This window comes from Pseudophryne corroboree, chromosome 4, assembly GCF_028390025.1.
Source record: "Pseudophryne corroboree isolate aPseCor3 chromosome 4, aPseCor3.hap2, whole genome shotgun sequence".
In the NCBI taxonomy this organism is placed as follows: Eukaryota; Metazoa; Chordata; class Amphibia; order Anura; family Myobatrachidae; genus Pseudophryne; species Pseudophryne corroboree.
In genome coordinates, this window is record NC_086447.1 from 612,008,443 (window position 1) to 612,033,018 (window position 24,576).

Consider the following 24,576-nt stretch of genomic DNA (forward strand, 5'->3'; position numbering starts at 1 on the left):
CGGAACATCCTCCCTTATACGTCACCTGCAGCGCATTCACAATAAGTCAGTGACAAGTTCAAAAACTTTGGGCGACAGCGGAAGCAGTCCACTGACCAGTAAATCCCTTCCTCTTGTAACCAAGCTCACGCAAACCACACCACCAACTCCCTCAGTGTCAATTTCCTCCTTACCCAGGAAAGCCAATAGTCCTGCAGGCCATGTCACTGGCAAGTCTGACGAGTCCTCTCCTGCCTGGGATTCCTCCGATGCATCCTTGAGTGTAACGCCTACTGCTGCTGGCGCTGCTGTTGGGAGTCGATCGTCATCCCAGAGGGGAAGTCGGAAGACCACTTGTACTACTTCCAGTAAGCAATTGACCGTCCAACAGTCCTTTGTGAGGAAGATGAAATATCACAGCAGTCATCCTGTTGCAAAGCGGATAACTGAGGCCTTGACAACTATGTTGGTATTAGACGTGCGTCCAGTATCCGCCGTTAGTTCACAGGGAACTAGACAATTGCTTGAGGTAGTGTGCCCCCGTTACCAAATACCATCTAGGTTCCACTTCTCTAGGCAGGCGATACCGAGAATGTACACCGACGTCAGAAAAAGACTCACCAGTGTCCTAAAAAATGCAGTTGTACCCAATGTCCACTTAACCACGGACATGTGGACAAGTGGAGCAGGGCAGACTCAGGACTACATGACTGTGACAGCCCACTGGGTAGATGTATTGCCACCCGCTGCAAGAACAGCAGTGGCGGCACCAGTAGCAGCATCTCGCAAACGCCAACTCGTTCCTAGGCAGGCTACGCTTTGTATCACCGCTTTCCAGAATACGCACACAGCTGAAAACCTCTTACGGCAACTGAGGAAGATCATCGCAGAATGGCTTACCCCAATTGGACTCTCCTGGGGATTTGTGGCATCGGACAACACCAGCAATATTGTGCGTGCATTACATCTGGGCAAATTCCAGCACGTCCCATGTTTTGCACATACATTGAATTTGGTGGTGCAGAATTATTTAAAAAACGACAGGGGCGTTCAAGAAATGCTGTCGGTGGCCAGAAGAATTGCGGGCCACTTTCGGCGTACAGGCACCGCGTACAGAAGACTGGAGCACCACCAAAAACACCTGAACCTGCCCTGCCATCATCTGAAGCAAGAGGTGGTAACGAGGTGGAATTCAACCCTCTATATGCTTCAGAGGATGGAGGAGCAGCAAAAGGCCATTCAAGCCTATACATCTGGCCACGATATAGGCAAAGGAGGTGGAATGCACCTGTCTCAAGCGCAGTGGAGAATGATTTCAACGTTGTGCAAGGTTCTGCAACCTTTTGAACTTGCCACACGTGAAGTCAGTTCAGACACTGCCAGCCTGAGTCAGGTCATTCCCCTCATCAGGCTTTTGCAGAAGAAGCTGGAGGCATTGAAGGAGGAGCTAAAACAGAGCGATTCCGCTAGGCATGTGGGACTTGTGGATGGAGCCCTTCATTCGCTTAACCAGGATTCACGTGTGGTCAATCTGTTGAAATCAGAGCACTACATTTTGGCCACCGTGCTCGATCCTAGATTTAAAACCTACGTTGGATCTCTCTTTCCGGCAGACACAAGTCTGCAGAGGTTCAAAGAACTGCTGGTGAGAAAATTGTCAAGTCAAGCAGAACGCGACCCATCAACATCTCCTCCTTCACATTCTCCCGCAACTGGGGGTGCGAGGAAAAGGCTACGAATTCCGAGCCCACCCGCTGGCGGTGATGCAGGGCAGTCTGGAGCGACTGCTGATGCTGACATCTGGTCCGGACTGAAGGACCTGCCAACGATTACTGACATGTCGTCTACTGTCACTGCATATGATTCTCTCACCATTGAAAGAATGGTGGAGGATTATATGAGTGACCGCATCCAAGTAGGCACGTCAGACAGTCCGTACGTATACTGGCAGGAAAAAGAGGCAATTTGTAGGCCCTTGCACAAACTGGCTTTATTCTACCTAAGTTGCCCTCCCTCCAGTGTGTACTCCGAAAGAGTGTTTAGTGCCGCCGCTCACCTTGTCAGCAATCGGCGTACGAGGTTACTTCCAGAAAATGTGGAGAAGATGATGTTCATTAAAATGAATTATAATCAATTCCTCCATGGAGACATTCACCAGCAGCAATTGCCTCCAGAAAGTACACGGGGACCTGAGATGGTGGATTCCAGTGGGGACGAATTAATAGTCTGTGAGGAGGGGGATGTAGAAAAAGGGGGGAACCTGGATTGCACATCCTATTACTAAAGATATCAAGAGGTGCTATCATGCTGAGGCTTCTAATACTATGCTGGGGGAAGAGAGATGCAGATGCACACTCTTAGCACTAAGAACACTGATAATAAAAATAATTTAAATAAACCCTCACAATTAACATGGAGTATAATTGAAGTTCTTAGCACACATTTGCGCAAATATGCGGGCCCATGTACCGCGGCCAGGTGACTTCATCACATGGGTCCCTAACATCCCTAATACTATCACATTCTATAAATTTATACAGGACTTACCTCTAAATAGGGCCTTATCAATGTGTGATCTGAAATGCAGGAACCCAGCTAATTAAAACACCTGAGGGTGAATGGGAGGAGTGCCAATCCAGAGGAAGGAAGCCTTGCCTTCCAGTGTACAATATATACACAAATATAGTGGAAAAAGGGGGGAACCTGGATTGCACATCCTAGGAGTGGATGTACACAGTGAAAGGGGTGATGAATCGGACGATGATGATGAGGTGGACATCTTGCCTCTGTAGAGCCAGTTTGTGCAAGGAGAGATTGATTGCTTCTTTTTTGGTGGGGGCCCAAACCAACCAGTCATTTCAGTCACAGTCGTGTGGCAGACCCTGTCGCTGAAATGATGGGTTCGTTAAACTGTGCATGTCCTGTTTTTACAACATAAGGGTGGGTGGGAGGGCCCAAGGACAATTCCATCTTGCACCTCTTTTTTCTTTCATTTTTCTTTGCGTCATGTGCTGTTTGGGGAGTATTTTTTGGAAGGGCCATCCTGCGTGACACTGCAGTGCCACTCCTAGATGGGCCAGGTGTTTGTGTCGGCCACTAGGGTCGCTTAGCTTAGCCATCCAGTGACCTCGGTGCAAATTTTAGGACTAAAAATAATATTGTGAGGTGTGAGGTGTTCAGAATAGACTGGAAATGAGTGTAAATTATGGTTATTGAGGTTAATAATACTATGGGATCAAAATGACCCCCATATTCTATGATTTAAGCTGTTTTTTAGGGTTTTTTGAAAAAAACACCCGAATCCGACAAAAAAAATTCGGTGAGGTTTTGCCAAAACGCGTTCGAACCCAAAACACGGCCGCGGAACCGAACCCAAAACACAAAACCCGAAAAATTTCCGGTGCACATCACTACTAGCTATACCTATCCAATGCCAGATTATTGGTAAACCCCGTTACTGCGACAACTGTTATTTATTTTTATTTATTTATTTTTTCAGGGCTTCCAATGCTAATACTGTTAGCAAATTCACATGGGGTCTATCAACACGGAATATCCCAGAATGCTAAACACAGCATTGTGTGGGAGCTGTAGATACCACTGCCATGTGTAGACAACAAATATTTAATTTTACATCATACTTTCCTACTTTTGAAAAAGCATTTCAGTGATACTGTGAAATTAACACATATCAGCGCGGGCACGTACTGAGAGTCGTGTCATGAAAATGACTTACATCCAAATGTAAATAATACTCAAAGTTAGCAAGATCTACTTGCTGAAGAAAAGACACGGCTATTTTGCAGTATTTCTTTGTGTATTGTTTATTACAATGATGTTCCATATACTGTAAGTAGGCACGATAAAACCTTATTTAAAATGCATGTAGCCCTAGGGATAATTGTACCTTATTCCAATACAGGGAAATGTCGCAGTTGATCCCTTTTGAATGTATGTATCGCTGATTTCTTTTCTTTTTTTGTCAGGTAGATTGAGTAACTATTCAGGTGATCATGTAGATTTCTACTATTTCAGGTAGTCTCCGGCAGAATGAGGAAGGGATCGTCAAATATGTTTTACACCTAATTGTTTATTATTTTTATTAAGTGTTTTGAAAGTAAATAGGGAAATGCTAATATGCATGAATAATAACTAAACCAGCTGTATGATGAAACTGGTTATCCAAAGCTACCAATACCGTGCCATTCCTACGCATCGAGACAATCAATAATGCTCGCGTTCTACCAGCTGCCTATTCTCCAGCCTAGAGGAGGACGGGGACACCAAAACCCACAACTGAGGCATGGAACTGTTAATACCTCCTGACAAATGCAGTGTGGTGCATTTACCAATGTATAAAACTGATTATTATTATTATTATTATTATTATTATTATTAGCATCAGCATGCAGAACAAGTGCACTTTTTTGTGTTGCAATGACTCAGTATCTTCTGTGTGATAGATTTCAACGCTGTTATGGAATGGTTACAGGACTCTCCTTATAAAGCTGAAATGTTGTTGACACATGCAAAACTCAGACCCTACGGGTGGAGCTATAGGGGTCATGTACAAATAGGGTTTCAAAAAACAGCTTATTTATTAATAAACACATAATTTTACACCTGATTATGTTATACAATTAATTTATAAGGCGTTATCTTACATAAAGCATTGCCAACATTTTGAATATAAACACGCAATGTTTTTACAAGCGATATTAGGTTTTATATAAATATATATATATATATATATATACACACACACACACACACACACACAGAAAAAAGAGGCGGCACTCCCAGCGTTTTTAAAGTGCAAAAATATCTTTAGTCAAGAACGACGTTTCGGGGGGTCTCACCCCGTCATCAGGATAACATGTGCATCTTACAAAAACAAACATTTATACTTACATGCCGCCCGTACCCCGCCCGCCGCTGGCCGCAGTCCACGGACGCCATCATCTGCTTCCGGGTTCAGGACCCTGACGTCAACGGAGACAGTGCGACCACGTGAGTCTGCGCCGGGAGGTCTAAGGGAAACGAGCAGCACGCATTACATGTCACCATAGTAACCATAAACAAACACATGAAAACCCAAATACGATGTGAGGAAAAAGCCCCACAATAAAAATAAGTGCAAAACATTATAGTGACAATAACCATTAAAAGCAGCAGAAGTGGACTGAAATACATATATAAAGATTAATACTAAAAATAACTATACTTAATAGCAACAGATCCGGAACATAGCAACCCTAACTTCATCTAACCTGCACTGTTAATCTGGTTGTGTTATCTTATCTCATAGTTAACTGCCTACACTAAACAGTATAAACTAACTCTAATACCATGACAGCCATAGAGTCAGTGGGTTAAATGTATGACGAACTGGACTGTGATACTCCTATTAATATATGTTAGACCATTAATAAACTACAGACCGGGATCTACACATGGTTAGAAGTGTTTAAAAAGATCTTAGAAAAAACATTAGAATTTAAATGAACGCAGACAAGCTTAGAGACTCATTCAGCCCCTTGGGGTTCACGGTGTCAAGGGTAAAAATCCACCACGCCTCTAGTTGTAGCAGCTTCTTTCCCCGGTCACCTCTTCGCAATGACTTGGGCACCTGTGCTATCATTCTGTATCTCAATGCCGCTAAACTATGTCTAGCCTGCGCAAAATGCCTGGCAACAGCTTGATCACTGGTACCAGACAACAATGCTGCCCTAATGGCAGTCCTGTGTTGGGCAATCCTTTCTTTGAATTGCCTGTCTGTCTTGCCCACGTAATGTAAGCCACAGGGGCAAGACAAAAGATAAACCACGAACCTCGAAGTACAAGACAAAGCTGGCTTAATAAAAAATATACATATATATATATATACACACTTAGCGCTATCTCGCTTCTATATTTTAGCAACATTTAGGTTTAATAGACATGTCTGTTAAGTATTGTTATTGTAGCCACAGCATTTCAAATGTGAAACGGCATTAATATGTTTAAAATATCTCGCTCGTCAAATGATAAAAACTGTTTAGTTCCTATATGACGCAGAATTCTTTTACCGATTTGTACTACTTGTTATATGTATTATTTTATAACCATTAGGCTCTATCAATACTGGTTAGCATCTATAAACCGGCAATTAAGTATTATGCTTATTACCAGTCGTGTTACTGCAGCGCAGTTAAAATGGTTCTCTCTCTATATCTCTTAACCACCAACCGCTGCTAATTGATAATATATCATTATCCAAAGCGTGTATGCCATTTTACATCCGACAACAAGTCAATTACAAACTTGTGTTCTCATAGCACTCTTGATAGACCTTAATTAATGACCAGACAAGTCTGGTCATGTCTGTTTGCCCTATTAGTTCAAACTTCGGTCACTAGCAAATTCCCCAGCCTTACAAATTATCATATCCCTGGTAACAGAACTTAATTACCCCTGCAACTTTCTTGTCTGCTTGCGTGTCTCAGTCAAATAGCTGTAAATATAAACAAACATAAGGACCACCTAGACCGCTGTGTCTACGCTTAATTAAAACAAATTACACGTCTATGTGTACTGTCCAATATTAACTAATCTGTCTGTAACAATGTAAACAACGTAAGGACAACCTAGACATCTATGTCAACTACTAATTAAAACAAATGACACGTCTATTTGTACCGGTCATTAGTTTACTAATCTGTCACAAACACCATAGCTTAAAATACACATAGTGAACTCTTAATGCACACAAACGTCTGTGTGCATTAATAGTTTACCGATCTGTAACAATGCTCATGTTCAACTATCAGTCATAGAAAGGTGAACTAAAGCAGCTATAAGTTTATGCAATTTTATAGATATCACTCTGAAACCAATAAACAGCAAGCGTAGCTCGTACGCTTATTTTATAAATCATCTGGATATAACATTTACTAATTCAACTAAGAGTTAATACGCAGGAGGGTTTTCAATGGTTAAACGATGCTTATAACTCCTTTTGTAAGCTTATTTCATATAAAACAACATCAGAAGGGGAGGAAAAGTGGGAGTGTCGGAGGAGTGATTAGGGCGTGGTTTGCATAATTAGGGGCGTGGTTAGGACTTGATTTGCCTAATTGTGGGCGTATCCCACCTGTCACTTTGAGTTTGACGGAAAGTGGTGCTCTCTCTACTGAAGTAATTGAGGAGTCAGTAGCCACTGGCACCACAATAGGTTGGTTGATATGAAATGCCGACCCAACCTTTGGAAGAAACTGCTGACGAGTCCGGAGCTCAGCTCTATCTTCATGGAAGATCAAGTAAGGGCTTGTGCATTATAAAGCCCACAGCTCGGAGACACGTTTAGCAGAAGTTAAGGCCAACAAAGTGACCGCCTTCCATGTAAGAAATTTGAGCTCCACTCCTGTAGAGGCTCAAACCAAGCCGACTGGAGGAACTGCAACACCACGTTAAGATAAGCTGAAGGCTGCATAAGCCTGAGGCCATATAAGAGATCAACTTTTTGTGATTGGTTGTTTAATGACTAAGCAGTTGCTAGGCAGATCAGTTTTCCCTGTTGGTTTTTTCCTATTGGATTAGAAGGTTGTACATCAAGTTTAATAGGAGGGTCTTAGGATAGTATATAGGTTGGGGCCATTTTCCTAGACTTCCTCTTGCCATTCATTGTATGGCCCAGGAAGGATAAGTATATCGATACTTATATTGTTTTATCATTGAAATTTGGCTTTGCTCCTATATACCCCCTTTGCTCCCTTTTGCTGTCAATTTGTGCCTGTAGGTGCTAGTCTACTTTCTGCTGTGTCTCCCCCTTCCTATCATGCCGCATCCAAGGCGTTCTGCCCCTCCCCCCCGCCGCCTCGTGGAGGCTGTGGGCACCCCCCGCTCCCGTTCCCCTAGTGCTGGGCCCCGGAGGCTGCTTACGGCGGCGTCGGGCGTGCGGCGGGGGCGGGCAGTGACGGCCCGCTACCCTGCCAGCCGGAGGCAGGCGGCCAGCGGCCGCTCTGCACGTGGCGCCGGGACGCGGTCGCCGGCGTCCCCGGCAACCCAGGATCCAAAGGCGGCTCCCTCACAAGGCGAGCTGACCAGCTCCGGGCCTCCCCCGTTTTCCCCGCAAGCAGCTCTCAGCGGCGGCTCGGGCGCCCACGTGGTGTCGGGCGGCCGCGGCGGGGCTGCGAGCGGTGAGGGGGGGGCCAGTGCGCAGGTGGGGGATATGAGTCTGGGACAGCGGGGAGAGGCGCCCGCTGTCCCCAGAACGGTGCACGCATCACAGACACCCCATCCTGGTGTGGGGCCTCTGAGACCCAGGTACAGGATTGGGGGTGGGGGGCTGGCGGCCCCTGGTGTTGCTGGGGCGGGGGACGTGGCAGTGACTGCCGCGGAGCCCGCCCCTGCTGCGGTTGCATGGCAAGGGTTCCCGGATGGGAATCCCGCATAGGGGACCTGCTGGCCGGGCCCCTGGTCGTCAGTCGCGCCACCGCCCGTGGCGGCATCACCGTTCGTCGGTTTTCAATCGCCCCCTCCCGTCCTGCCGGGGGCATTTCAGTTAGTGGCGACACAGTCGTCTGTCGCAGCGTCGTACCAATCGCCCGGCCCTGCTCATTCGGTCACAGATCAGCATGGCTTCGCTGGGAACCAGTCCTTTCCCGGGGGTTTTCCGTGGCCTCTTGGGCCGGTGCTCCCCTCAGCTGCCAGCATGCCCTCCATGGGCGTAACGGTGGCGTCCGGTCCACAATTTTCCCCGCACGTAGCCGGCTCGGGCGCCGGCGTACAGACCACGTGGTCGGTCGGCGGCCCCCGGGTCACGGTGCCCCTCCCTGCCTTTGCGGGCTCGCAACCGGGGCGGTCACTGGTCGGTGGGATTCATTTAGCCCAAAGTTGGCCACCCCTCCCGGCACCTCCTCAGTTCCTCCCGGTGTCATCCGGATTTGCGGTGGCGAGCGGCTACACGCCGCATACTGCATGGCGACCTTCTTACCCCGTGGGTTTCGGTGCGGGGGGCGGGGCTGCTTTCACACAATCCGTCGGGTACACCTCAGTTGTGGGTCCTCCCCTGCAGCTTCCCGCCGGCCCTCCGCCGCGGAGCGGCTGGGCGGGGCCTCCTCCCCCTCAGGCTCACCCCATTGCTAATGAAGCGTTGGTCTCCTCCGCGCCTGTTGTCCCCTCTGTTTCTCCCTCACAGGTACAGGCTGGTGCCGGGGCTACGTCCGGTGGGAGGCGACGGTCGCGAACGGCCGCGACATCGACGGGGGAAGTGCGGCCACCAACGGAGGCTGGTGCGACAGACGACGCGGTTCCGGGTCCTTCTAACGCAGGTGAGCTAACCCTTCCTTTACACAATTCCACCTGTAGTTCCTCATCATCTAGCAGTGTTTCGTCAGGCTCTCCGCGGCGCCCGCGTAAATTAGCTAGACTCATCGCGCGGCGTATGGCTAAGGAGGCGCAGAAGGTGGCCACGCCTGCGCCGGCGGTCCCTCTTGACCCCCCCCCGTTATGGGGAGATGGTACATTGCGCCAACACGGCTGTTACACGGGGGGTTCGTAAGCGCATGCGAGAAAAAATCCGGAAGGGGAAGTACGTAGACATATTCACCCTTACGGAGGAAATGCGACAGGGTTTTGACGCTACCAAGAAGCCGGGTGGCATTGGGGAAAATGCGTTTCGCAATTTTCACCAGTGGTTGCGTGGTTTTTTGGTTTTTACTGCTTGCTACACGGAATCGCGGCCCTCGGAGTATTCCAACTTAGTTAAGTATTTGTTTTTGGTACATGACATGTACTTAAAATCCAAGGGTTCCGCTTGGCGGGATTACGACGAGAAGTTCCGTCGCAATCAGGATGGCAACCCCATCCTGCACGCGGGTGTTAAGGTGTGGTTGGAGGTTACGCAGCAGGTTAAGCCCACCCCGGACGTAACGGTCAAGAAGCCCGGGGCGGCCGGGGCTACGGTTTCCCGCTTGATAGGGAAAGGGAAGTGCTTTGCCTACAACGACGGCAAATGCGTTAAAGGGGCGAGTTGTCGTTTTCGCCACTCGTGTAAATTGTGCGGGGCAAGTCACCCGGCCAAGGATTGCTCCTCAGCGGCAAGCGGTAAGCCCTCCGCTCCCGCCGAGGCCGGGGGAGTTGGCAAGTAAGGCTTTCTCCCCGATTCTAGTTCCCGAGTTGCGGCGCTGGCTTAGCCTTTACCCCGACGGGTCGGCGGCGTCTTTTCTCTTGGAGGGATTTCGCAACGGTTTTCGTTTGCCCATTGCGGATTCGGTGCACGTGGTTGCGCGCCAGAATTAGAGATCGGCTCGCAAATTCCCGCAGGAGGTCCGGCGGAAAGTGGACGGGGAGATTGGCCTGGGGCGCATGGCGGGGCCCTACGCCTTTCCCCCGCTGCCCTCCTTGTGCATTTCCCCAGTAGGGGTGGTGCCCAAGAAGGTCGCGGGCAAGTTTCGCTTGATACAGCACTTGTCGCACCCTCCGGGTTTGTCGGTCAACGACGCTATTCCGGAGGCAGAGTGCAGGGTACGTTATCAGTCTTGATGACGCACTGCGCTTGGTGCGAGATTGTGGTCCGGGGGGGCTGTTGGCAAAATTGGACGTGGAGTCGGCCTTTCGGCTCCTCCCGCTGCACGCGGATTCCCTGCGTTTTCTGGGTTTCAAGCTAGGGGGCGAATTTTACGTGGACCGGTGTCTCCCCATGGGTTGTTCGGTCTCCTGCGCCTACTTTGAGTGTTTTAGCACATTTTTGCACTGGTGCGTCCAAACCGCCTCCGGCCAACCGGGGGTGGCTCACTACCTGGACGACTTCCTCTTTGTAGGCCCGGGGGACAGTTCGATCTGTGGGGATATTCTGTCGGTGGCTAGAGCATTATTCGACAAGTTAGGGGTGCCGGTCGCGCAGGACAAGTGTGAGGGCCCTTGCACTTGTCTTAGCTACCTAGGTATCGAAATTGACACGGTGGGGGGTTGCTGTCGCCTACCCGAGGATAAAGTGCGTAAGCTTTTGGGTTTAATTACTGACTGTTTAGGCAAACGCAGGGTTCGGCTCAAGCAGGTGCAGTCTTTGCTGGGTTCTTTCAATTTTGCGTGCCGGATTATCCCCATGGGTAGGATTTTCTGTCGCAAACTTGAACGGGCCACGGCGGGGACGGTCCGGCAGAATCACACCGTGTACCTTTCCCGCGAGATCAGAGATGATTTGCGGATTTGGGCCTCTTTCCTGGTGTCCTTCAACAGGGAGGTTTTGTGGCCGGCGCCTTGTTGTTCCAGTAAGCAGCTGCAATTGTTCACGGATGCCTCAGGCAGTCAGGGGTTTGGCGCATTTTTTGCCGGGGCATGGTGCGCGGCTGCTTGGCCGGCCTCTTGGGTAACGCGTGGGTTTACCAAGAACCTCCTTTTGCTAGAATTGTTCCCGATCATAGTGGCGCTTGAATTATGGGCCTGCCAGTTCGCAAATAGGCACATCTCGTTTCGTTGCGACAACTTGGGGGTAGTACATGCTATTAACAATCAGCGTTCCTCTTCGCCGCAGGCTCTGAGGCTGCTACGGCATCTAGTGTTAGTTTGCTTGCGGCGCAATATTAATTTCGGGGCCCGCCACGTTCCCGGAATTGACAATGGAATTGCGGATGCATTGTCTCGGTTCCAATTTGACAAATTCAGGACGTTGGTTCCGGGAGCGGCAGTGGAGGGGTTACAGTGCCCGCCTTCTGTCTGGCAGATTGTCGAGTCGGGTTAGCTGCTTTAGCAAGGTGTGCTCTGGCTCCCTCCACCCTCAGAGCATATGATGCAGCCTGGCGGGATTGGTCGGTCTTTCAGCGTAGGTACGGGTTAGCAGGTGAGTCCTCGGCCGACGCCCTGATGACCTTTGTTTGGGAACATTACCAAAACGGTAGGTCAAAAGCGGCCATGGCATCTGCCCTTGCGGGCATTTCTTTTCACTTGCGGCTCCACGGGATGACGGACCCCACGGGGTCTTTTGTCCTTTCCAGAGCGCTGAAAGGTTGGACTAGGTTGCGCCCGGCGCCTGCGGACTCGCGTGGACCCATGACGTTGCAGCTTCTAGCAGAGTTGCTGCGTGTGCTGCCCCAAATTGCGTCCTCGGATTTCGAAGTGGCGCTGTTTAGTTGTGCGTATGCCCTGGCCTTTTTTGGGGCTTTTAGAGTGAGCGAGTTGGTGGCACGCAGCAAGGCGTCTCGGGAGTCGGGTTTACTTTACGAAAATGTGCGCTTGCAGGAGGGCCTGTTGCTCTGTAGGATTGTGCGATCCAAGACAGATCAAACAGGTCGGGGCCGCTGGTTGTCTTTGGAGGCTCAGGAGGAAACGGGGGTTTGCCCGCTGCGGTTGACGCAGGAGTATGTACGGTTGAGGCCTCCGGGGGGTGACCAGTTGCTGGTGCACGCGCGGGTTGACCCTCTGACAAAATTTCAATTTGCTGCTGTGTTTAAAAAATGTTTGGCGGCATTGGGCTTGCAGGGGGCGGACTTCGGTACCCATTCCTTTCGGATTGGGGCGGCTACTCATGCAGCGGCTACAGGTTCATCCCCTGCGGCTATTCGGGAGCTGGGCCGTTGGAAGTCGGCCTCCTATAGGTCCTATGTCCGTTTGGATAAGTTATAAGTGCGCCTGTTGCGCTAACCCAAAAACGTGTTTACTCGTCGGTTTTTGAACGCTTACCGTTCAGGAATCGAGGGTGTGAAGTGAATTTTTAAAATTTTTCCTCTGAGGGGGCCTAATTTCAATTGGCTGTTCTATCAAGGTCCACGGGAGGTTTTTTGATTTTTCTCCTTCACTTGGGTTTTTGTTGCGTTGTGCTTTATGTATGTATTATGTTCACAATCTGATGTTAGGATATTTTCTTTTGCAGCTATCATCAATTTTGGGGACCATGTATGGCTGGTTGGCCATTCCTATATTTTTTGGGCGGCAAAGCATCCCATGGCACTTAGGGCAGCTGAGGTTTTTGGGTCCAGGCAATTGCGTTGGTTAGGTGTTCGAGGTATGTTATGGGGTGATTTGTTGCGGCTCCTTTTTTCTCAGGAGCGCCGCTGGGGTCGCCCTAGTTGTATCGTTATTCATTTAGGTGGTAATGATCTAGGTCGAGTTAAGGGCATAGATTTGATTTTGTCCGTGAAGGCGGATTTGGTGGCGATCCGTTGTCACTGGCCAGGAGTCTGCATTGTTTGGTCGGAGATGGTGCCACGTTTCCATTGGCGTGGTGCGGTGCGTTTCTCGGCGCTGGAGAAAGCACGCAAGAAGGTGAATTCGGCGGTGTCTCTTTTTGTCAGGGCCATAGGTGGAGTGGCGATCAGGCATCCTCTACTGGTGCTAAGGAAAGAGGCAGTTCTACAAGGAGGATGGGGTTCATCTTTCTCCGGAAGGAGTGCAGTTTTTCCTGGAGGATATTTTTGGTCTTTTTCAGTAGGGCTATTTAGTTTCTTAGTTGGTTAATGTTGCTGGTTGCGGATGGCGGTGGCGGTTTGGTAAACCTTGGTGGCGGGAAGTCGCTATCAACCAGCTGTCACACAGGCATAAGTGGTCATTGTGGGGCTCCCTCTTTAGAAGGACGGCAGGTGTGTCCTTTTCTTGCGGTTGGACATTTAGACGTTCCCCTGCGGGAACCGAACGTTTGCCAGAGAAAGAGGGGTGAGGCCAGCACAATGCGGGTTATGCGGGAAGGAGGCGGGGTATGTGTACTCCCCTCCTTGGTTTGGTGGTTTTCATCTAGGTGACTGGTGCTGGTTTTTGGTAGCGACTTTCTGTTTGCCATCCTCCAAGCTAAATTTAAATCTATATTCAAAATCAATTCTAATTCGATCACAATTATAGTTTAAAGAGTTGGTCAGCGATCAATAAACATCGTCTGACCTTTAACTCCAGCTACCGTGTCCGTGTCTTTATTTCAGTGTGTGGTGTTGTTTATTTTAGTGATAAGCTAGCTTAAAGAAAAGGTTTATGTAATCACAATAAAGTTATGAGCGCCTTAGATAAGCTGAAGGCTGCATAAGCCTGAGGCCATATAAGAGATCAACTTTTTGTGATTGGTTGTTTAATGACTAAGCAGTTGCTAGGCAGATCAGTTTTCCCTGTTGGTTTTTTCCTATTGGATTAGAAGGTTGTACATCAAGTTTAATAGGAGGGTCTTAGGATAGTATATAGGTTGGGGCCATTTTCCTAGACTTCCTCTTGCCATTCATTGTATGCCCGCCCGCCCTCCTGGATTTCAGCTACGGTTTTTTGCTCTTGCAGTTGGCTATTGAAAGCCAGATTGGCGGGAAGTCGCTACCAACCAGCTGTCACACAGGCATAAGTGGTCATTGTGGGGCTCCCTCTTTAGAAGGACGGCAGGTGTGTCCTTTTCTTGCGGTTGGACATTTAGACGTTCCCCTGCGGGAACCGAACGTTTGCCAGAGAAAGAGGGGTGAGGCCAGCACAATGCGGGTTATGCGGGAAGGAGGCGGGGTATGTGTACTCCCCTCCTTGGTTTGGTGGTTTTCATCTAGGTGACTGGTGCTGGTGTTTGGTAGCGACTTTCTGTTTGCCATCCTCCAAGCTAAATTTAAATCTATATTCAAAATCAATTCTAATTCGATCACAATTATAGTTTAAAGAGTTGGTCAGCGATCAATAAACATCGTCTGACCTTTAACTCCAGCTACCGTGTCCGTGTCTTTATTTAAGTGTGTGGTGTTGTTTATTTTAGTGATAAGCTAGCTTAAAAAAAAGGTTTATGTAATCACAATAAAGTTATGAGCGCCTTATGTCCCATGGCGCCGTAGGCGGTACAAAGGGAGGTTGGATATGCAGAACTCCCTTCAAAAAGGTCTGAACCTCAGGGAGGGTAGCCAATTGCTTCTGAAAGAAAATGGATAAGGCTGAAATCTGGACCTTCATAGATCCCCATATCTACTCCTAAAGTCCCAGTTGAAAGTCCACCGCAGGAAACTTCTTGGACTCACACCAAGAAACATATTTCTTCCAAATGCGATGGTAATGTTTAGACGTTACCCCTTTCCTAGCCTGTATGAGGGTAGGAATAACTTTCTTCGGAAAGCCCTTCCGAGCAAGAATCAGGCGCTCAACTTCCATGCCGTCAAACGTAGCCGTGGTAAGTCTGGATAGGCGAACGGCCCCTGCTTCAGCAGGTCCTCCCGAAGAGGAAGAGGCCTCGGCACTTCTTGCAGTAGATTCAGAAGGTCCGCGTACCAAGGGGGTCATTCCGAGTTGTTCGCTCGCAAGTGAATTTTAGCAGATTTGCTCATGCTAAGCCGCCGCCTACTGGGAGTAAATCTTAGCATCTTAAAATTGCGAACGATGTATTCGCAATATTGCGATTACACACCTCGTAGCAGTTTCTGAGTAGCTTCAGACTTACTCGGCATCTGCGATCATTTCACTGCTTGTCGTTTCTGGTTTGACGTCACAAACACACCCAGCGTTCGCCCAGACACTCCCCCGTTTCTCCAGCCACTCCTGCGTTTTTTCCGGAAACGGTAGTGTTTTTTCCCACACGCCCATATAACGGCCTGTTTCCGCCCAGTAACACCCATTTCCTGTCAATCACATTACGATCGCCAGAACGATGAAAATGCCGTGAGTAAAATTCCTAAGTGCATAGCAAATTTACTTGGCGCAGTCGCAGTGCGGACATTGCGCATGCGCATTAAGCGGAAAATCGCTGCGATGCGAAGATTTTTACCGAGCGAACAACTCGGAATGACCCCCTAAGCCCTTCTTGGCCAATCTGGGGCAATGAGGATCGCTTGAACCCTTGTTCTCCTTATGAGCTTTAGGATTCTTGGGATGAGTGGGAGTGGTGGAAACACGTACACTGACTGGAACACCCACGGAGAAACCAGGGCGTCCACTGCCACTGCATGTGGGTCCCTCGACCTGGAACAATAACGCAGAAGCTTCTTGTTGAGACGAGAGGCCATCATGTCTATTTAGGGCAATCCCCAAAGATCTGTTATTTCCTTGAAAACCTCCGGATGGAGTCCCCACTCTCCTGGATGGAGATAGTGTCTGCTGAAGAAGTCTGCTTCCCAGTTGTCTACTCCCGGAAGGAACATGGCTGACAGCGCCAACGCATGTTTTTCTGTCCAGAGGAGTATTCTTGTCACCTCTGACATTGCCGCCCTGCACTCCATTCCGCCCTGTCGGTTTATGTAAGCCACTGATGTTACGTTATCCGACTGCACATGGATGGCCCGATTTCTCAGAAGAGGGGCCGCTCTTCGTTCCAGGATGTTGATGGGCAGGCCGGCTTCCAGGCTTGACCACCGTCCTTGGAAGGTTACTCCCTGAGTGACTGCTTCCCAGCCCCGGAGGCTCGCATCCATTGTTAGCTGGACCCAGTCCTGAATCCCGAACCTGCAGCCTTTAAGGTGGTGAGGCAACTGGAGCCACCAGAGGAGAGAAATCCTTGCCCTTAGGGACAGACGAATTCTCTGATGCATGTGGAGGTGAGATCCTGACCACTTGTCCAGTAGATCCAGTTGGAAGGGCAGAGTATGGAACCTCCCGTACTGGAGAGCCTCGTATGAGGCCACCATCTTTCCCAATAGGCGAATACATTGATGAACCAACACCAGGGGTGGCTTCAAGACATCCCGGACCATGGATTGGACCACCAATGCCTTGTCCTGCGGAAGAAACACCCGCTACACTTCCGTATCCAGGATCATTCCCAGAAATGTCAATCTCTGGGTTGGTTCCAAATGTGACTTTGGAAAATTCAGAATCCACCCGTGTCTCTGGAGCAGTCGTGTTGTGAGAACAATAGACTGCAGCAGCTTCTCCTTGGATGATGCCTTTATCAGGAAATAGTCCAGATCAGGAATGATGTTCACACCTTGCTTGCGGAGTAGCATCATCATTTCCGCCATCATCTTGGTAAACATCCTCGGTGCTGTGTATAGGCTGAATGGCAGGGCCTGGTACTGAAAATGACAGTACAGCAATGCGAAGCGGAGATAAGCCTGATGCAGCAGCCAAATCGGAATGTGAAGGTAAGCATCTTTGATATCCAGTGATACCAGGAATTCGCCTCTTCCAGACCGGATATAACCGCCCTGAGAGACTCCATCTTGAACTTGAACTCCTTTAGAAAGGAGTTAAACGATTTTAGGTTCAGAATGGGCCTGACCGAACCATCCAGTTTCGGTACCACGAAATGGTTCGAATAGTAACCCTTTGTCAGCATGTGAGGTGGTACTGGCACACTGACCTGTGCCTCCACCAGCTTTTGGACAGCGTCTTAAAGCACTGTGCTGTCCTCCAACAGAGTTGGTAAGCCCGATTTGCAAAAACGATGAGGAGGGAGACTCTGAAATTCCAGCCTGTATCCCTGAAACAATATCTACCACCCAGGGATACAGGCCGGACGACACCCAGACATGATAGAACTGTCTGAGTCTCGCTCCCACATGCCCCACCTCCGGGCCGTCCCGTCCACCATCATGCGGAGGACTTTGAGGTACCTGAAGCAGGCTTTTTGTTCCTGGGAACCTGCAGCGACAGGTTTCTTGGGCTTAACCTTAACCCTACCTCCGCTAAAGGAGGTATTGGATGATCTGGCCTTTCTAGGCTTGTTGGGCCGAAAGGACTGCTTCGCAGCTGAGGAGAAGAATTTCTTCAGGGGCAGGCGCTGCTGAGGAAAGAAACGGAGACTTACCTGCTGTAAATGTGGATATCCACGCGTCTAGAGCTTCCCCAAAGAGAGCCTGACCTGTATAGGGTAGCGACTCCACACTTCATCTGGATTACGCGTCGGACGACAACTGGCGGAGCCACAGTCCCCGACGAGCTGAAACAGACATGGAAGAAATTCCTACAGCCATGGAACCCAGGTCTTTCATGGATTCTACCAGAAAACCTGCAGAATCATGAATGTTGCGTAAATACAATGCAACGTCATCCCTATCCATTGTATCCCAATCCTAAATTAAGGTAGCCGACCACTTCACTATTACCTTTACAATCCACGCACTAGCAATAGTGGGACGTAATATGGCCCCCGAAGCAGTGTACATTGATTTAAGTGTATTATCAATTTTCCCATCTGCCGGCTCCTTTATGGCGGTAGATCCCGGTACAGGTAAAACCAACTTTTTTTAGAGTCTGAACACAGATGCGTCAACAAATCGGCGGATTTTCCCACCTTTTCCTGTACTCCTCAGGGAAAGGAAAAACCACCAGAATCCTCTTAGGGATCTGAAAACGAGATTTATGGTAAGAACTTACCTTTGTTAAATCTCTTTCTGCGAGGTACACTGGGCTCCACAAGGATTGGACAATGGGGTGTAGAGTAGGATCTTGATCCGAGGCACCAACAGGCTCAAAGCTTTGACTGTTCCCAGAATGCACAGCGCCGCCTCCTCTATAACCCCGCCTCCCTGAACAGGAGCTCACTTTTTAGTTAACCAGACCAATGCAGTAGCAGAAAAAGAGACGACAACGGTTGGTAGCCATGTGTATGTACACCACACTTTCACGACAAGAGAAGTGTCAGCGGCTAATGCCATACCAACCCAAAGAAGCTAAGTGCGTCAGGGTGGGCGCCTTGTGGAGCCCAGTGTACCTCGCAGAAAGAGATTTAACAAAGGTAAGTTCTTACCATAAATCTCGTTTTCTGCTGCGGGGTACACTGGGCTCCACAAGGATTGGACAATGGGGATGGGAGGGGACGCACTGTAGCGGGCACAAGAACCCGGCGTCCAAAGGAAGCATCCTGGGAAGCGGAAGTATCGAAGGCATAGAACCTTATGAACGTGTTCCCGGAGGACCACGTAGCCGCCTTGCACAATTGTTCAAGGGTCGCACCACGTTGGGCCGCCCAAGAAGGTCCAACAGACCGAGTAGAATGGGCCGTAAAGTGAGCAGGAGCTGACAGACCAGCCTTCACATAAGCATGTGCAATCACCATTCTAATCCATCTGGCCAGGGTCTGCTTGTGAGCAGGCCAGCCACATTTGTGAAATCCACACAAAACAAAGAGAGAATCAGATTTTCGAATAGAAGCAGTTCTCTTCACGTAGATACGGAGAGCCCGTACCACATCCAAAGACCGCTCTTTGGGAGACAAATCAGGAGAGACAAAGGCCAGAACCACAATCTCCTGATTAAGGTGGAACGAAGAAACCACCTTAGGTAAATATCCGGGATGATTCCCAAGAACCGCCCGGTCACAATGAAAAATCAGATATGGGGAACTACAAGACAAAGCACCCAGATCCGACACTCTTCTAGCAGAGGCAATAGCCAGCAAGAACGCCACCTTAAGGGAAAGCCTCTTAAAGTCAGCTGAACCCAGGGGCTCAAACGGAGGCTCCTGCAATGCCTCCAAAACCACAGACAAGTCCCAAGGAGCCACAGGTGGGACATAGGGAGGTTGGATACGCAACACACCCTGAGTGAAAGTATGAACATCAGGTAAAGTCGCAATTTTTCTCTGAAACCAAACCGACAAGGTCGAAATATGAACTTTGAGGGAGGCCAGACGCAGGCCTAAATCTAGGCCCTGCTGCAGAAAAGCCAAAAGTTTGGCTGTACTAAACTTGGAAGCGTCATAATTATTAGATGCGCACCAAACAAAGTAGGAATGCCAGACCCTATAGTAAATCCGAGCAGAAGCCGTTTTCCGGGCCCGCAACATAGTTTTAATGACCTCTTCAGAAAAACCCTTAGACCTCAAGACGGAAGCTTCAAGAGCCACGCCATCAAAGACAGCCGGGCTAGGTCCTGGTAGACACAGGGGCCCTGAACGAGGAGGTCTGGGCGTTGTGGAAGCAGAAGTGGACGTTCTGACCATAGGCCTTGCACGTCTGAGAACCAGGGCCGTCTGGGCCACGCCGGAGCTATGAGAAGCGATTTCCTTTTTCTTGCTTGAACTTCCGAATTACCCTGGGCAGGAGTGACACCGGAGGGAACACGTACGGTAGCCGAAACCTCCACGGCACCGCCAGCACATCCACGAATGCTGCTTGAGGATCCCTTGTCCTTGCTCCGAAGACCGGAACCTTGTGATTGTGTCGAGACGCCATCAGATCTACATCTGGAAGACCCCACTTTTCCACTAGGAGTTGAAACACTTCTGGATGGAGGCTCCACTCGCCGGCATGCACGTCCTGACGACTGAGAAAGTCTGATTCCCAATTCAGGACTCCCGGAATGTATATTGCCGATATGGTCGGTAGATGGCGTTCCGCCCAACGTAGAATCCGTGAGACTTCCTTCATTGCCGAACGGGTTCGAGTGCAGCCTTGATGATTTATGTAAGCTACTGTGGTGGCATTGTCCGACTGTATTTGAACAGGACAGTTCTGAATTAAATGCTGGGCTAGGTTCAACGCATTGAAGACCGAATGTTGATCGAGAGGAGAGATTCCTCCTTGGTCCACCATCCCTGAAGGGAGTGTTGCTCCAGCACCGCGCCCCAACCTCTTAGACTGGCATCTGTAGTCAACAGGACCCAGTTGGATATCCAGAAGGGACGGCCCCTGCACAACTGGTCGTCTCGGAGCCACCAAAGTAGCGACAGACGGACCTCCGGAGTCAATGAGATCATGTGAGACCTGATCCGGTGAGGCAAGCCGTCCCACTTGGCTAGAATCAGCCTCTGGAAGGGGCGAGAATGGAATTGAGCATACTCCACCATGTTGAATGCTGAGACCATGAGGCCCAGCACCAGCATCGCCGAATGTATCGACACTTGCGGACGAGAAAGGAAGCAACGAATCCTGTACTGAAGCTTCAGGACTTTCTCCTGAGACAAGAACAACCGCTGGTTGTGAGTGTCCAATAGCGCTCCCAGGTGCACCATGCTCTGAGCAGGGACCAGGGAGGATTTCTTCCAGTTGATGAGCCACCCGTGGGCTTGTAGAAACCGGACCGTCATATCCAGATGACACAGGAGAAGTTCTGGGGAATTTGCCAGGATTAACAAGTCGCCCAGGTACGGCAGTATCCTGACCCCTTGACGGCGGAGTATCACCGTCATCACCGCCATTACTTTGGTGAAAACTCGCGGAGCCGTTGTTAAACCAAAAGGTAACGCCCGAAACTGGTAATGAAGGTTGCCAATAGCGAACCTCACGTATTGCTGATGAGACGCTGCTATAGGAATAATAAGAATTTACTTACCGATAATTCTATTTCTCATAGTCCGTAGTGGATGCTGGGGACTCCGAAAGGACCATGGGGAATAGCGGCTCCGCAGGAGACTGGGCACAAAGTAAAAGCTTTAGGACTAGCTGGTGTGCACTGGCTCCTCCCCCCATGACCCTCCTCCAAGCCTCAGTTAGGATACTGTGCCCGGACGAGCGTACACAATAAGGAAGGATTTTGAATCCCGGGTAAGACTCATACCAGCCACACCAATCACACCGTACAACTTGTGATCTGAACCCAGTTAACAGCATGATAACAGAAGGAGCCTCTGAAAAGATGGCTCACAACAACAATAACCCGATTTTTGTAACAATAACTATGTACAAGTAATGCAGACAATCCGCACTTGGGATGGGCGCCCAGCATCCACTACGGACTATGAGAAATAGAATTATCGGTAAGTAAATTCTTATTTTCTCTAACGTCCTAGTGGATGCTGGGGACTCCGAAAGGACCATGGGGATTATACCAAAGCTCCCAAACGGGCGGGAGAGTGCGGATGACTCTGCAGCACCGAATGAGAGAACTCCAGGTCCTCCTCAGCCAGGGTATCAAATTTGTAGAATTTAGCAAACGTGTTTGCCCCTGACCAAGTAGCTGCTCGGCAAAGTTGTAAAGCCGAGACCCCTCGGGCAGCCGCCCAAGATGAGCCCACTTTCCGTGTGGAATGGGCTTTTACAGATTTTGGCTATGGCAGGCCTGCCACAGAATGTGCAAGCTGAATTGTACTACAAATCCAACGAGCAATCGTCTGCTTAGAAGCAGGAGCACCCAGCTTGTTGGGTGCATACAGGATAAACAGCGAATCAGATTTTCTGACTCCAGCCGTCCTGGAAACATATATTTTCAGGGCCCTGACTACGTCCAGCAACTTGGAATCCTCCAAGTCCCTAGTAGCCGCAGGCACCACAATAGGCTGGTTTAAGTGAAATGCTGAAACCACCTTAGGGAGAAATTGAGGACGAGTCCTCAATTCTGCCCTGTCCGTATGAAAAATTAGGTAAGGGCTTTTATAGGATAAAGCCGCCAATTCTGAGACACGCCTGGCTGAAGCCAGGGCTAACAGCATTACCACTTTCCATGTGAGATATTTTAAGTCCACAGTGGTGAGTGGTTCAAACCAATGTGATTTTAGGAATCCCAAAACTACATTGAGATCCCAAGGTGCCACTGGAGGCACAAAAGGAGGCTGTATATGCAGTACTCCCTTGACAAACGTCTGAACTTCAGGAACAGAAGCCAGTTCTTTTTGGAAGAATATTGACAGGGCCGAAATTTGAACCTTAATGGACCCTAATTTGAGGCCCATAGACAGTCCTGTTTGCAGGAAATGCAGGAAACGACCCAGTTGAAATTCCTCTGTAGGGGCCTTCCTGGCCTCGCACCACGCAACATATTTACGCCAAATACGGTGATAATGTTGTATGGTTACATCCTTCCTGGCTTTGACCAGGGTAGGGATGACTTCATCCGGAATGCCTTTTTCCTTCAGGATCCGGCGTTCAACCGCCATGCCGTCAAACGCAGCCGCGGTAAGTCTTGGAACAGACATGGTCCCTGCTGGAGCAGGTCCTTTCTTAGAGGTAGAGGCCACGGGTCTTCCGTGAGCATCTCTTGAATTTCCGGGTACCAAGTCCTTCTTGGCCAATCCGGAGCCACGAGTATAGTCTTTACTCCTCTCCTTCTTATGATTCTCAGTACTTTTGGTATGAGAGGAAGAGGAGGGAACACATACACTGACTGGTACACCCACGGTGTTACCAGAGCGTCCACAGCTATTGCCTGAGGGTCCCTTGACCTGGCGCAATATCTGTCCAGTTTTTTGTTGAGGCGGGACGCCATCATGTCCACCTTTGGTTTTTCCCAACGGTTCACAATCATGTGGAAGACTTCTGGGTGAAGTCCCCACTCCCCCGGGTGAAGATCGTGTCTGCTGAGGAAGTCTGCTTCCCAGTTGTCCACTCCCGGAATGAACACTGCTGACAGTGCTATCACATGATTCTCCGCCCAGCGAAGAATCCTTGCCACTTCCATCATTGCCCTCCTGCTTCTTGTGCCGTCCTGTCTGTTTACGTGGGCGACTGCCGTGATGTTGTCCGACTGGATCAACACCGGCTGACCCTGAAGCAGGGGTCTTGCCTGACTTAGGGCATTGTAAATGGCCCTTAGTTCCAGGATATTTATGTGAAGTGACGTTTCCATGCTTGACCACAAGCCCTGGAAATTTCTTCCCTGTGTGACTGCTCCCCAGCCTCTCAGGCTGGCATCCGTGGTCACCAGGACCCAATCCTGAATGCCGAATCTGCGGCCCTCTAGGAGATGAGCACTCTGTAAATACCACAGGAGAGACACCCTTGTCCTTGGAGACAGGGTTATCCGCTGATGCATTTGAAGATGCGATCCGGACCATTTGTCCAGCAGATCCCACTGAAAAGTTCTTGCGTGGAATCTGCCGAATGGAATCGCTTCGTAAGAAGCCACCAACTTTCCCAGGACCCTTGTGCATTGATGTACTGACACTTGGCCTGGTCTTAGGAGGTTCCTGACTAGGTCGGATAACTCCTTGGCTTTCTCCTCCGGGAGAAACACCTTTTTCTGTACTGTGTCCAGAATCATCCCTAGGAACAGCAGACGTGTCGTCGGAATCAGCTGCGATTTTGGAATATTTAGAATCCATCCGTGCTGTCGTAGTACTACTTGAGATAGTGCTACTCCGACCTCTAACTGTTCTCTGGACCTTGCCCTTATCAGGAGATCGTCCAAGTAAGGGATAATTAAGACGCCTTTTCTTCGAAGAAGAATCATCATTTCGGCCATTACCTTGGTAAAGACCCGGGGTGCCGTGGACAATCCAAACGGCAGTGTCTGAAACTGATAGTGACAGTTCTGTACCACAAACCTGAGGTACCCTTGGTGAGAAGGGCAAATTGGGACATGGAGGTAAGCATCCTTGATGTCCAGAGACACCATATAGTCCCCTTCTTCCAGGTTCGCTATCACTGCTCTGAGTGACTCCATCTTGAACTTGAACCTTTTTATGTAAGTGTTTAAGGATTTCAGATTTAAAATGGGTCTCACCGAGCCGTCCGGCTTCGGTACCACAAACAGCGTGGAATAATACCCCTATCCCTGTTGTAGGAGGGGTACCTTGATTATCACCTGCTGGGAATACAGCTTGTGAATGGCTTCCAATACCGCCTCCCTGTCGGGGGGAGACGTTGGTAAAGCAGACTTCAGGAACCGGCGAGGGGGAGACGTCTCGAATTCCAATTTGTACCCCTGAGATACTACCTGCAGGATCCAGGGGTCCACTTGCGAGTGAGCCCACTGCGCGCTGAAATTCTTGAGACGGGCCCCCACCGTGCCCGAGTCCGCTTGTAAGGCCCCAGCGTCATGCTGAGGACTTGGCAGAAGCGGGGGAGGGCTTCTGTTCGTGGGAAGAGG

The 24,576-nt window shown here is 49.6% G+C and overlaps 1 protein-coding gene across 3 annotated transcripts in view; it reads right to left on the reverse strand.

The window, feature by feature from the left end:
• Window positions 1–24,576, reverse strand: part of ERMARD (ER membrane associated RNA degradation) — a 433,930-nt gene that overhangs the window by 348,224 nt on the left and 61,130 nt on the right. For 2 of the 3 annotated variants that reach the window (XR_010176102.1, XM_063917637.1), the window contains exon 2: window positions 4,891–5,009. The exons of the other annotated variant lie outside the window; for it this stretch is intronic. Coding sequence is in view for 1 of the 2 variants with exons in the window: in XM_063917637.1 (XP_063773707.1) it covers window positions 4,891–4,941 (51 nt within the window). In the remaining variant the exon portion in view is untranslated. The remainder of the gene's footprint in view (window positions 1–4,890; window positions 5,010–24,576) is intronic. 3 annotated transcript variants of the gene reach the window in all.